The sequence below is a fragment of the Gopherus evgoodei genome, chromosome 2, assembly GCF_007399415.2.
Source record: "Gopherus evgoodei ecotype Sinaloan lineage chromosome 2, rGopEvg1_v1.p, whole genome shotgun sequence".
NCBI lineage: Eukaryota > Metazoa > Chordata > Testudines > Testudinidae > Gopherus > Gopherus evgoodei.
This window is the reverse complement of record NC_044323.1, coordinates 213,897,540-213,912,421: the sequence shown is the minus strand read 5'-3', so window position 1 is coordinate 213,912,421 and position 14,882 is coordinate 213,897,540. Positions and strand designations below refer to the sequence as shown.

The window sequence follows — 14,882 nt, the reverse complement described above, 5'->3', positions numbered from 1 at the left end:
TAGCAACTTTAAAATTAATGGCATGTAACCTATTCACATTGTGCACTGTCTGTCTTCTACATGTGTACACCAGCACTTGCTGCTTGACCCAGCTAGTCCTGGAGAATAAACATATCTTACAAAATGTTACATTAACATACAGCACTAAAACTACAATTAAAAACCCTGCTCTGCAACATCTACTAACGGGGCACATTATCCAAACTCTTTTAAGCTGCCTGGAAGGAGTTCATTTAGGAGACAAAAGCCTTTTGTGCAAGTAAAGATCTAGCCACCATCTATGCAGTCCTTCATCACAGACAGATTAACTACTGAGGCGCCAATCTTGCAAGACCTCTGCTTTCAATGGGACTACTATGTGCATAAGATTAAACATTTGCCTAGGAGTTTTTGCAGGACTGGGGCATTATGTTATTAAAAGTTAGCCTCAATGCAACATTAAGGCTGGGAAGTCAGACACTCAAGTGCCAGGAAGTTCCTAATGTAATGAATTTAATGTTCAACCTTAACTCAGGCCCCTTTTGCAGATGCCTTAAAACAGCAGTTTTCAAACTTTTTTTCTGTGGACCCAGTTGAAGAAAATTGTTGATGCCTGCAACCTAGTGGAGCTGGGGATGAGGGGGTTGGGGTGTGGGAGGGGACTCTGGGCTGGGGCAGGAGGTTGGGTGCAGAAGGGGGTCAGGGCTCTGGGGGTGCAGGATCTGGGGTGGGGCTGGGGAGGAGGGGTTTGGGGTGCAGGAAGGGGTTCTGGGCTGGGGCGGGAGGGCTCAGAGCTGGGGCAGGGGATTGGGACACGGGCTTACCTCTCCTCTGGCAGCTCCTGGTCAGCGGCACAGCCGGGGTGCAGAGGCAGGATTTCCGTCTGTCCTGGCACCGCAGACCACGCTGTGCCCCGGAAGCAGCCGGCAGCAAGTCTGGCTCGTAGGTGGAGGAGTGCAAGTGGCTCCATGCAGCACTCGCCCGCAGGCACCACCCCACCAGCCAATGGGAATGTGGAGCCAGTGCTCAAGCAGTGCACGGAGCCCCATGGCCCCCGTGCCTAGAAGCTGGACCTGCTGCTGGCCCCTTCCAGGACACAGCACGGTGTCAGAACAGGTAGGCACTAGCCTGCCTTAGCTGGGCAGCACTGCCGACAGGACTTTTAACCTCCCAGTCAGCAGTGCTGACCAGAGCTGCTAGCGTCCATGGGTGCTGAGCAAAACAACCCAGTGCCTTACATGCCGCGACCCAGTACTGGGTCGCGACCTAAACTTTGAAAAACACTGCCTTAAAAGACTAATTCTCTCTACTTCAGTCAAATACTATGAAGTAATTAAAAAACCTACATTAGTATCAATGTCTTTTGGTTTATTTTAGGATCACACAGCTAATGCTCAAAAAATTCAGGGAGCAGTTAAGGCTCCAACATTAAGCATATTGCACATCCTGTATATTTTATAGCATGTATTTTATGCTAAACAGTACTGACACTGTGTTTCAATGAGACATTTACAACTTCGCATGTTCCAGCAACTGTCAGAGCAGCAGCAGCCTGGTCAAGCTTCCAGATCTTGTCAGTGAGAATGTACAGTGATGATGAAGGCAGGGGCAGGATTTTATTAGGCTTTGGGGCATGTATATCACTTTGCTTCTCATCACAAGCAACCTTCAATTGTTTTTCCTCCCAAAACCAAGCAAGGTGTGTAATGAGGACTATGGGAGAGATTTTCAAGGCACAAAGGGCAGTTTGGCACCAACTCCTGTTCAGTGGAAGGTGGCCATCTAATTGCCCTTTGATAATCTTCTCCTGTACATCCATGGGGAGTTTTAAACCTCAGCCATTTTTGCTACAGCTTTGTAGAAAAGGTGTGTTTTTAATCAAACACAACAGGGAAGTAGTTTTGCCATTCTTCTATAACTCAAAAATATATGGAAAGATTTTGCTCAAATTTTCCTCAAAAATAAGCATCACTTTTGAAGCAAGAGATAAGAAAACTGCCTCCAAAAAGGTGAACCTTTTGGAGAGTCAAGGCCATGAAAATGACAGGGTTCTAAAATAGTAGGCATTACTCTACATCCACAATACTACAAAATAAAATTTGTTATACTGGCTTAGTTGCATCCTATAAACACATGCCCCTGGCCCAAAACAGAGAGATGGAAAAGTTCTTTTGTACACACTTTACAAAAAAAAAAAAAAAAATTTAGTTTGTACTATTATTTTCTCCCCATACGTGGCTTTTTAAAATCTGTTTGAGACTTAAAAATCAAGATCAGTTTCTAGCTGCAACCATTTGAATTATTAGAATACAAAGTTTCTAATCATTAGAGAGAGACAGGGCTTTCAATGGCTGAACCAGCTTTGCTCCAGCTGTAGATATAGAAACCTTTAGGCTGAGAGAAGCAGATAGTTTCATGCCCCCTAACATTTTTTTTTTTTTGGAGAGAGAGAGAAAAAGAGAGAGAAATGAGAAACTGAAAAGAAGATAGAATGAAAATCATAATTCAGATCTAACGCATTACAATTAGGAGTGGGATTTTTCCCCTGTAAATTACAAATTTGGGCCCTGATCCTGAAAACACTGACACACATCCTTAGCTTTACTTGGAAAGATTAAGCACATGCAAAAGTATTTGAAGGAACAGGCCCACTGCCTCCAGAAAATCTAGCACAAACTTTAAAGACAAGGTATAAATAATTGTAGGCAGATCATACCTCAGTGTCCTGATGATGAACTACCACCAAGTTATCTACAACATTCAATGCAAACTTCCCTGTCCTGTTCAACTTTAATATATGCATCTTCTTACAAGAGCTTTCCCTATGAAAACATGAACATCAGAGATAAGAGGCATTGATCAGCAAGGTCATTTATATCTAAAAATAAAAACCAAAATACAATTTACCTTGGTAAATGATAAAGGACAACTTCTGCTCCAGCACTATTGGAAGTCCTTGAATGATGCCTCAGATAGAGAACATAAAGCTGGCCATATCTAACAAAACAACATGATTAAAATGTTATTCTTCAAATAAATGAATACACTAGCAGAAAAATTGCACCTAGGAGATCCTTTCTGCAATGAAGACAGCAAGTTATCCTCTTACTGCAGTGTCTGACCAGTCTGCCATGGTCACATTGCCTCCCTCTCACATACAAATAAGTAGGTTGCTTACAGAATCTAAATTAGGTGACAAATATCTATCATTCAGGCCAGCTCTGTCCATACAAGATTATTCTCTATTGTACATTTACCAGCCTTTTGTAATGTTTAGTTTTACATCTCTCAAGTGACACAGACTCATCCACTTCCTAACCAGTTAAATCTTTTTATAAGATTTCTTTATGCTCCTTTACATTCAGTCCAGTACCAAGCACTTTAACAATACTTTATTATAAGATAAAAAACAGACAAGCCATTTTACCATGACTGGACTTTACTCTCCTCTCTGGACCTCCACTACAAAAGCTGTCAATACCCTTTAAATGAAGGAAAAGGCTGATTATTCAGTGGTACGTACATTGTAGCCATAGCAATATCTCTTTCAGAAAGGCTGAGTTTGGAGGACTTGGGTGCTGCAGGCAACTCAATTTCAAACTTTGATAATTTTGACATTGTTCCTCCCTGTTTTAAAAAAAAAAAGTTTCAGCCTGTCAGGTCTAATTTAGAAAAAAATTTCTTCTTCACTTTCTATGAAGGCCTGTGATATGAATGGCACCCACTAGTTGTGAAAAGGGGCAATACCGTTCCAAAAAGAAGAGAAGCTTTTAGAACAATCAACTCATTTATTTACTACTATTTGTAGTGTAGCCCCATCCCTGTTTTGGTAGGCACTGTATGAACAGCAGAGTTATTACTTTAACATTCTACTGCGCCAGTTTCAGTGAATGAGATCTCAGGCTTCCCTTTCAGATTAATTAAACTAATACAAGAATCTACAGTCAAACCCATTTACAGTTGAGTCTGGAATTCGAGACCAGAATGGCCTGATTTTCAGAGGAGCTGACCACCCAGTAGGCACTCAGCCTCTTTGGGGTGGGGGTAGAAGCCTTACATCGATCATGGAAACTTTTTTTTTTTTTTTAAAACAACTGATCTCTCCTGAAAAATTTATTTCAAATTTTGTATCTTCAAAGGTCTCTTGAGGAAGTTATAACAATATTAACATTTTAACTGAAAAAGTTGAAAAAATTCAGTGGGTACATATTAGCCATCAAGCTCCTTGGCAAGACCCTGATCAGAAGCCCATGCCTTCACCTCACAATCTGCTGGGAAGATGTCAAGACTCTTGGCACAATTCAGAAACTGAAGGCTTAGGTTACTACAAGTTGCTACTGGGGTTGGATTTTAGAGTTGTGTTTAAATGTATTTTACTGAAAGCGTAATTTCTGGAAAGATAATTCTTTTGCCAAGTCACTGGGCCACCAAAACGTATGTATCATGGATTTTGCTTTTGCTGCATTACTCCTCTAATGTCAGCTATCCAGCATCATCTTGACTCACCTCTCCATGAAAGCAGATCTATCTAGTGTTAGAGTGTTTCCCAAGTATTTACAAACAGAAAACTTTTCCTTCTCTACTCATAGAGAGAAAGACTGGCATGTAGGTTTTCATTTTGTCTGCTTTTTTGTTTGTATGAAGGACTGAACCCATTACACATCTAGGAGGAAACTAAAAATAGAAAAGACCAATGGGGGATGAAGGGGAAAGAAAGAGGGAGCAGACAGTCACCTGAAAAACCCAATGTATCAAACAAAACTTAAGATTGGGAATGTGTCCCTTACCTTGAAATAGAATGGCTGAAGGACATTGCCAAGGACTGTAGTCGAAAGCAGAATGACAGAACTTTCCGGGCAATACATGTACCAGTTTACATTGATATTCTGATTTTTCACCAGTTTCAAACTTCGCTTCTCTGGTAATACCTGGAGACACAAAGTAATAGCACCTTTACTATTCCAGTAGCGGCTAGCGGCCACGCCGTGCTAGGTGCCCTACCAGGATGGATAAATAGAGATGATTTTTTAAATAAAAATAGATTTAAATACATTTTTCTTTTTGAAAATAAATCTTGTTCAATTTTAAATTATGATACCCTATGTTAAAGCCTAAGCTTATTATCTATTAAAAAAATCTATTTAAATAAATATGCAGTATCAAATGAGCCCTCCTCAAATTTTAAGGCATTAAAGGGTGATGTTTATTCAGTTATATACAGGATCAGGCGGAAAGTATCTTAACCTTTTCAGGTCACCTCAACATTTACAAACGTGACAATGTCACATACTGCATTAAGTAAGTATCTATATTATTTTCAGTCTTTAAAATACAGCAAATACTAATGTTTACATTTTTCCTAATGCAAATACTTTCAGTTTCTGTTGTGCAAAAAGCTTTTGTCTTAATTTCTTTTGGTTTCAGTTTAGTCAGCAAGTGCAGAGAAACTATTTTCATTTGGACTAGTTCAAAGTTCAGAAACTGCGAGCTGGAAAAAAGCAGAAAAGCTTATCCATATCTAAGCTATGGATAAAAAATACAGTTGGGAGAGGATGAGACATACCTGTTCTAAACACTTTTAAGGACCTCAGTGTGGCCAGATGTTCAAACACCTTTAAGCCCCTAACGATTCGGATAGGAACCTAGTGGAATTTTCAGAAGTGCCTAAGCAGGTTAGGTGCCTATCTCCCATGGTGTTCAGGTGCTTTGGAAAAACCCATTAAGCACATATCTGTATCTTTAGGCTCCTAAATACTTTGAAAATCTGTCCCATGATGACTAGAAACAATCTGTCAATTCATTAACTTAAGTTAGTGCTTTATTTGTTTAATAAATCAGTTTTCAATGCAAAACGCGTTTTGATAAGCTTATTTTTCTTATGTATCTAGCACATTTAAGGTAGTTTTATTTAATAAAAGCAAATTTTACAATATTGCTTTTGTGCATTTTTAATGTAATTCAAATTTCCATCCAAATACAGCTTAACACAAATGAGTGAAAAAACTAGTGTATCATTTGCTATTTTTTAACATAAAAGATGTAAAAAGTATGAATCAGAATAAAATGTATGTTAAGCTATATAATTGTTTAAATAAATGCCTACAGATATAGTATATGCTCCTGGTTACCAAATACCACCAGCCAATTTAGTGGAAAGACTATAGTTAGTAACAAATCAATAGTTTTAACGGTTATACCAATCAATGAGAATGAACCTCTCTTTAGGAAAATAACTAAGTAGTATAAATACAAAGTAAGAGTAAAATCAATTATTTAAATCAAGATTCCCTGCTTGCTGATTTAAATCATTAATATCACTGATTTTAATCAATCCACCTCATGTGGTACATACAGAAGTCAGTCCCTACTCCAAAATTCTTATGATAGTGGGCTGTGATCCTACAGCTTGCTTCACTTGGGTAGACTCGTGGTACATGTGGGACCTCACTGAAGTCAAGTGAGAAACAACAGATGATTTAGTTCTGCAGTCCAATGTGCACAAGTTTATGGTATGGGTTTTTGATTTTATTTTTTTTTTAAATTCAACCACTGCCTTATCACTTGCTCCACATGATCAACACACTCCAATAGTATTTTCAGAAAACATTCACCTAATCACCAGCAAGAGGAATGTTTATCCAGTAGCTCACTCCAACAGCACACCAGTTAAATACAAAAGCCTGAGGAGAACTCAGCAGTTAAGGAATTAGGACAAGATGGGAGGGAGATGGGTTTAAGATGGTATATGGAACATGTTAGGGATAGGCAGGTGTGACATGGTCTTTGCAGATGGGCATTAACTCTGTTAAACTTAGTACTGAATTCATGACTCAAAAATATTGCTGCTTTATTCTGCACGAAGTAAATAAATATTTCAAATTTGTTAATATTTATATTAATTTTACTAGAATTAAAGAGGTTTAGCAAGAGTTGCTAAAGAGATTAACTAAATCCTTCTCACTCGAGTATATTTTCCAGTAATAGCATGAATAGGTTGTTGTGATAGTAAAACTATAACATATACAATGTCCAAAAAAAATTGCATTTAACTCTCTAAAAGCAAAATCATCAAAAAATTCTCCAGGACAAAACATTAACTTTTTCCTTATCTGTAGCTGTCAGTTTCCTTGTATAATCATACTAAACAGTTCAAGGCTAGAGCTAAGAAGTTCAGAGCCAGGGACTGCAAGATAATTAAGAGATTTGACCTCTAAGCAACAATAAAATGTAATGCTGAAATTTCCAAATATACACATTTTTACAAGACAATTATTTGGATTACCTGATAGAATTCAATTCCTTGATCTGTTATGAAGACAATTTCTGTAGAACTTGTCCAGCAAAATCCTAAAATGTTGGCATTCTTGGTCTTTTATTAAAAGAAGATATAAACAGATTTTAGTAGAAAATTATTAACTATCTGTATAAACAAGTAAAATTTTAGTTAAGAATCTGGGAACTTTCATCTACCCTAGTATATTTCAGCTTTGGTTTGCCAGGTAGACCCATTATTGGTATAACTGCAAAAAGTACTGCCATGCAGGGTACCAAATCATAACAATATGTCTTTATTTTATGACCTTCAGTCTGGGACCTTTCACAAGTACTACCTGAAATATTTCTTCAGCCTATCTGTTGGTATTTGCACCCATCCTCTTGCACAGTCACAGAATAATACATGCATTATTATTATTATAACTATCTACTGAGATGTCATGCTGAACCATTCTTTCATTGTTATTATTGGAAAGCTATTGTGAAGAGATGGTCTTACATTTATAAAAGGTACTAAAATCTTCTTTTTGGTTAAAAAAAAATCCATAAAAGATACAGCAATGATTTAAAAAAAAAAAAAAAAAAAAAAAGCATGCTTATGCGGTCCTCTTTCCTCACAACCCTGACTGCGGGACAAACTGTAGGAGAGCATGCAATTCAGCTTCCATGTCCAATAGAGCCAAACATAATAGTGGTCTGGTTAATATGGATAATAGTCCCTAAAAGCCCAGATTGAGAGAGACACGCACCCTAACTCCCCCTTCATTTCACATTAATTATTTGATTACAGTGCTAAAATAGTCTGGATTCATTAGCGACATAGCATTACCAATACCCGAGCAATTTCCTGTTTCCAGTTCCCTGAGCTTGGCTCCAAAAAGGGCTGGAAATACAACTCTACCTCGATATAACGCTGTCCTTGGGAGCTAAAAATTTTTTACCATGTTATAGGTGAAACCGTGTTATGATCCGCCAGAGTGCACAGCCCCGCCACCCCTGGAGCACTGCTTTACCGCGTTATATCCGAATTTGTGTTATATCGGGTGGCGTTATATCGGGGTAGAGGTGTATTGTGGAAGAAGCACATGTCGCCACTCAGGGGACAACTAGTGCAAGTTCTGAAACAACTGCTTGTAAGAGCTAACATATTCAACCATAATTAGAAAATGTTACCAGTTTGAGTCATATTTTCACAGCCATTAACTATTCTACCAAAAGCTATCAAATACTTCCATTAGAATCAAAGTGCAGAGGGAAGCACTAAATAGAAAGAGAAATTGTATTTTGGGGCAGTCAAATAGGAAATGCGGATCCAACTCTGCCAGGTACTGAGCATCCTCTATTCCCACTGATGTCAGAGTTAAGGGGCAGTACACGGTCCTGTGGAGTAACCCACCCTAGGGAAGTACAGTCCTTTCATTCCCTCTAGCAGCTGGTTCACATACAAAGTTTACGGCGTTTTGTTGCTTTCTGCTAAGGGATCTAGGGCCTGCTCCAATGTTCACTGAAGTCAATGGGAGTCTCTCTCATTAGTCCTGTAGATCAAGCAATAGAGGGTTCATGCTTTTGGCGCTGAAGGTCTCCAAGTCATGCCCACTGGCAGCCCACACAAGGTTTCGTTACATATGCAGATAAAATGTACTAGGGAACTAACTTCTGTATCTCAGATGCTACTAATAACAGAATCCGGGAGCACACTTCACTCATGTCACTATTCATGTGCATCAGTGGTCCAGAGAATTTATACAAAACAGCCAGCTTCGTATTAGCACTTCATTTAAACTGAAGTAGTGAATTCACAACATACCTTGCATTCCTGTGTATATTCTAGTTGAGGGCTGTCTGGAATGAAGTTCAAAAAGTCCTGAAATAAGTAACATTAGAACATTAGCAACTATGAAGCACTGAATCTGATGAGCACAAAACAGGAGATGAGTAAATTTACCATCTCTGCCTATTTTGGATTAGATATACTAGTGTAAAACATTACAATGCTTCTTTTCCACTTGGAGAAATAATCCTGTCTCCTAGCTAATTTTTCATGGGAAGAAATCAATTTTCATTAAGAGTTTACACTTTTAAGACTAAATCATTCCTTCAACAGGAGAAAAAAAAAAGTCTGGGAACAGCTAGGAAATAAATTTCAATTCAGAATGGTCAGACACTCATCCTGGAGGGTTTGTACCTCACAGATTGGACAGCAAGAGCAACTATTTGGATTCACAGATGTCACCAGGTCTTCAGAAAAAAGAACAGCTTTTTGTGCATCAGAGAGTGAGGATGACGACCTCTCCTGGCTCAGTCACAGAAGGGATCAGCAAAGTATTACTTCGGTTGTCAGACAGAGGAACTCTTTTAGCTTGTATGGCAGAGACCTGTGTTTTGGGACCTGAAGGGCCAGAGTTCTAGTTCCAGCTTTCTGTGTTTATAGCAAAATTTCTTACCACACTCTTTGAGGTTCTCTGAACAGCCAATATCTTGTTCCCCAAGGAAAACTTGATGCATTTCACTTCCCCTTTGTCTTCCATTCTACACACACAAAAATCAGTAGAAGTATATTTCTATCATGTAATCATTTATTACAGAATTTTAACAGCTGCTATTTCTCAAAAAAGAGAACAGATAGGCAAAATGTAAGGCAGACACTTTTGTGTACAACTTACAAGAGTTGCCAGACAAATATAAGGTCCAACATCAATGCATCAAGATACAACAGGCAGTACATTCCTGAAGAATTACTGAATGGATCAAGTCTATTATGGAGTTACAAATGATTATAGCAAAGCACAAGATTCAATAGCTTCCAAGAAATGCTTTGCCTTGACTGTCTTATTGCTACTATGAAATGGAATTAAAGGAAGAATTATGAATTTTGCTCATATTCTAATTTTAACTGAATGCATGACAGAAAACTATTGCCCAATATAATGTAAAAAACACAATGCTCACTTTGTGCCTAATTGTGCAAAGGTGCTGAATACTCTCAATGTCAGTGACACTGCAGGACTAGTAACTTTGCCTCTGTGTTCTAAAACTATTTACTAATTGGCAAGATAGATTGCTAAGCACTTGCAGACCTGCACTCAGATACTTGTGGATCCTGAAATCAGTGTAAAAGGGCACAGCCACACTTGGGGGGGTGAGGGAATATATTTTTATCACGTTAACTAACAAGCAGAAAAATCTTAGTGGGGACAAAGCCCTTGTAATTTTAACATGTGTCAGCAAGTCAAGGTAAACACTAGGGGAGAGACAGTCAACTGAGAGAGATGGATTGTGGTTCCAATCTACAATGCACTGAGGACTTCCTGGAATTTGCCGCACACCTGTAAATCCCATTGATGTCAGAACTGAAGGCACTCATGGCCTTGAAAGATAGTGCCCCCGTGTACTAGTGCTTACCCTGATCTGCTAACATGTGTTAGATGTACAATTGTCTTGTTCACACTAGGATTTTATCATAGAATCACAGAACTGTAGGACTGCAAGGGATCTCAATAGGTCATCTAGTCCAGTTCCCTGCACTCAAGGCGGGACTAACTAATAACTAGACTATTCCTGACAAGTGTAACTTATTTCCAAAAAACATCCAATGACAGAGATTCCACAACCTCCCTAGGCAATTTGTTCCAGTTCTTAACTACCCTGAGAGTTAGAAGTTTTTCCTAACGACCAACCTAAACCTCTCTTGCTGCAATTTAAGCCCACTGCTTCTTGTCCTAGCCTCAGATGTGAAGGAGAAAAATTTTTCATCCTCCTTCTTTATATACTTAAAAGTCTGTCCCCCTTCAGTTTCCTCCTCGCCACATTAAACAAACCCAGTTTTTTCAATCTTTCTCCATGGGTCATGTCTTCTAGACCTTTAATCACTTTTACGCTCTCTGGACTTTCTCCAATTTGTCCACATCTTTCCTGAAATTCAGCACCCAGAATTGGACGCAATACTCCAGTTGAGGCCTTATTAGCGTGGAGTAGAGTGGAAGAATTACTTCTTGTGTCTTTCTTACAACACTCCTGTTGATGTTTGCTCTTTTTTTTTTTTTTTTTTTTACAACACTGTGAGACTGTTGAGTCATATTTAGCTTGTGATCCACTATCCACTGATCCACTTCCACAGTACTCTTTCCAGTCATTTCCCATTTTGTATGTGTGCAACTGATTGTTCCTTCCTAAGTGGAGTACTTGGCATTACCCTTATTGAATTTCATCCTATTTACTTCAGACCATTTCTTCAGTTTGTCCAGATCATTTTGAATTTCAATCCTATCCTCCAAGCACAGCTTGATATCATCTACAAACTTTATACATTTACTTTTAATGCCATTATTTTAATAATTTTTGATGTGTTAATAAAAATATACATTTTTTCCTAATGAATAGGAGGCCGAAAAAGGACAGAGCTTTAATCAGAGATTTTTACAGGTGTTCTTCCACTGATATAGAACAGATAAGTAGTTTCTTTGGGGTACTGTTGCCACACAGGCACATGGACATTTGTGATTCATGGAAGTTTAGAGCACGTTAACAAAAGATGCCATCTATTTTACAGAAATATGAGTTAGATTAGACAAGATACATTAAAATGCAATATCTACATTAAGGAAATATTATGGCTTGAGAATTTAAATGCACAAGTAGGTAAATTCAAAATTATTGTTCCCACACCTGCCATAAATTGGCCCTCATATGTTTTAAGTGCATATGACTGCTAATGTCCAATAATGCCAAATTATAACTTATGCTAAGTCACACTGTTTGTTTGTTTTAAACTCTTGAGTTCTGGGTTTGTTTGAACTTTCAACCATAATGTAGTATTAACAATTTTCTTCAATGGGGTTTTTTGTTTTCAAAAAAAAACTTCATCACACATGGTAATAAGTATACTTATAGTTATTATTGAATGAAAATACGTTCTTAAAACAAAGCAACAGTACTTTATGGATGTTGCACCAATATGACAAACTAGAGCACAACCAAGAGACATATATAGTAAAAGATAGCTGCAAAATCACAAATGGTATCCTACAGCAGTACAGAATACAGATGAAAATATCTTGCTGATCATACCTGAATGAAATGGGATTTTTGTCCTCCAAGCCTTTAACAACCACCCCAGTGGCTCCACCAGATCGAACAGCAAAAACCTAAGAGTTAAAATTGCATATTTTTTAAAAAAATGCAATTGAAGACAGCTTCACAGCTAACTCAAATCATATCATGGTCCCAGCAAGCCTTATTTCTGTAAAACAATGCATATGGTTTTCTACCCAAATATAAGGGATGAGCTCTAAAAAGAAAAGCAATTTAAAAAAATTCATCTTATACAGAGTAGATAACAGCAGCAATTCTACACTGATTGTGACCATATAGTATAGTGTGTTAGTGCATTTTTGCTTTGGAGACTTAAAATTCATATTTTGATTAGGACACATATCAAAAACTCTAAGTGTAGCTAAATGGCCCAATGCAATTCTTGGATGAACAAACAAGGAAACAGGTATTTGGTATTACCTCTGCCTACAATTTTGGTGAGATCATTACTGGAATATGGTGTCCAGTTCCAGTCTCCACACTGGAAAATGAACGTTGACAAGTGGAGAGGATTCAGAAGAGAGCTACAACAATAATTTGAGATCTAGAAATAAGGAATGCTGGTTTATATATACACTTGCACTGAAAAAGCAAATATATGATTAAAACAGGTTTGTTATTTTGGTGCAAGTCTGTGTGTGGACAAGTGTAATAAAAAGCTAAATCAACTTTAGCCTCTTTTTCAAAAAATCATACAAACTTTCACCAAAATAAACAAACACATTTTAATTCATATTTGTGGTTTAGTCCAAGTCTGAGCTCCTTAAATCTACTTAGGATGGACTAAAAATTTCTTTATCTTATCCAACAGAAGACAGAGCGGCAACTCGATCAGGTTGTAGTGTTATCCACTACTTCTGGGTCATTCTGCCCTACAAATAGCTCCAGTGCCTGCCCCTGTTAATGGTCAAAATTTTACTTTACTACTAGAAAAGCTACAACTCCTCATTTTCACATCTGCAGCATGTGCTGAATTGCAGCAACCACATTTAATCACTTCTGCAAACGTGACTTTGGTAAGGCTAAGAAAAGCTAGGCAGAGCAGAGGTGCTAGAGCTGTCCGTCACAGACAAGTACATATGTTCACATTCGGAAGGGTCTCTCTACAATCATAAGAGCAAGCAAGACAGCATAGTGTCCAAGAGAAGTCATATTTGGAAGTAAAGAGTAACCTTAAAAATTACAACTAAAGAAGAATTATATTTTGTTCAACACTCCAGTAAGAGAGACACCAATTAGCATTCAAAGTGATCTTAAGCAACAAGAGGCATTTACTCATAGCACTCCAAGGGATTTAGGTATTTTAAGCACAATATACAGGGATATGGAAAAAGGGTAATGTAGTCACCGAGTATCTATCTAGGTTCCAAAGAATCCTTGAAAAGTTGTGTCTGTCAAATGGAAAGGAAATCAAATAAGCCCCTATTAAAGTAATAATTAGGGCCCTTCATTTTCTGTTTTTATTTTATTTAGTTTTTCCCAGGAATTTATCAGTGTTTATTACCACAACAACAAAAACAGGTGAAAATCAGTGGAAAAAACAATCATTTTTTCTGGGAAAATATCAGGGTTTATTTTTGTGGATAGAAGGACAGGGGGGAGGGGGAAGGAAGTATTCAGTAGATTAATCCTCAGATTAATGGACGTCAATGTTGTTTACTGCAGAACTAAAACAGAACTCAAAACACAATGCCACATCTGAGGTAAGAAAACAATACATCTCTAATCCCCAAATAAAATTTTTCATTTTAACAAAGAGCTTACTGTTGTAGACTTAGAACTATTAGCCTATAAATATTTACATTTAATAATTGGACAACACCATTTGCAGCACATACACTCAACTTCATCTTTTTCGTCTTTTTTTTTAAACTTTTGAATACTTCCTTGTGCTCCAAAATGTATTCTTATACAGATTTTTGTTTTCTTCCCATTTTATTGTGTTAGACCTTTAAACCACTATGTGCTAGCAGCTTGAAATGTGTACATGGTAGGCGTCAGATTAATCAGTACATTCAGATGTGCACGGACTTAAAGGCTTGCGTGTGTGCCTGTTTATTTATTGTGTATATCTTCTAGATTAATACGCAGCCTTAATTCAATAGGCAGCTTTGCATATACACACACACTAATGTATTATCGTAATATATTAATGTACTAATGTAGTATCGTAATATATATATCATGCAGTGTATTTTGCTAATAAAACAAGTTATTTTTTAATATATTTGAATGATACAAAAGCAGGGTGAAAATCAGAAAAAAAGGAATTAATACTTTTTGTAAAACCCAAGATTTTTTTTTAAATCAGTTTAAACTGAAAAAGGGCTTAGTAATAATGCAGAGATCAAAAACTGTGAAAACTGGAGCACACAATGGAGAACTGTGCATCATCCCAAAGTTTCTTGTACAATTTTTTTTTTTAAAGTCAGACAATAAGAAGGCTTAATACCTCAAGTACAAGGTCTGACAATAAAAAGAGTCACAGCTGAGAAAAAGGAGCCTAACAGTTAACATGTTAGCAATAGCACAGGGCT

The 14,882-nt window shown here is 37.6% G+C and overlaps 1 protein-coding gene across 1 annotated transcript in view; it reads right to left on the bottom strand.

Moving 5' to 3' along the window:
- Positions 1 to 14,882, bottom strand: part of RMC1 (regulator of MON1-CCZ1) — a 29,345-nt gene that overhangs the window by 10,104 nt on the left and 4,359 nt on the right. The window contains exons 2-9 of the mRNA XM_030552919.1: positions 12,322 to 12,398; positions 9,699 to 9,783; positions 9,062 to 9,118; positions 7,262 to 7,348; positions 4,767 to 4,907; positions 3,503 to 3,606; positions 2,887 to 2,976; positions 2,696 to 2,801 (exon numbers count right to left, since the gene is read on the bottom strand). Coding sequence (XP_030408779.1) covers positions 2,696 to 2,801; positions 2,887 to 2,976; positions 3,503 to 3,606; positions 4,767 to 4,907; positions 7,262 to 7,348; positions 9,062 to 9,118; positions 9,699 to 9,783; positions 12,322 to 12,398 — 747 coding nt within the window. The remainder of the gene's footprint in view (positions 1 to 2,695; positions 2,802 to 2,886; positions 2,977 to 3,502; positions 3,607 to 4,766; positions 4,908 to 7,261; positions 7,349 to 9,061; positions 9,119 to 9,698; positions 9,784 to 12,321; positions 12,399 to 14,882) is intronic.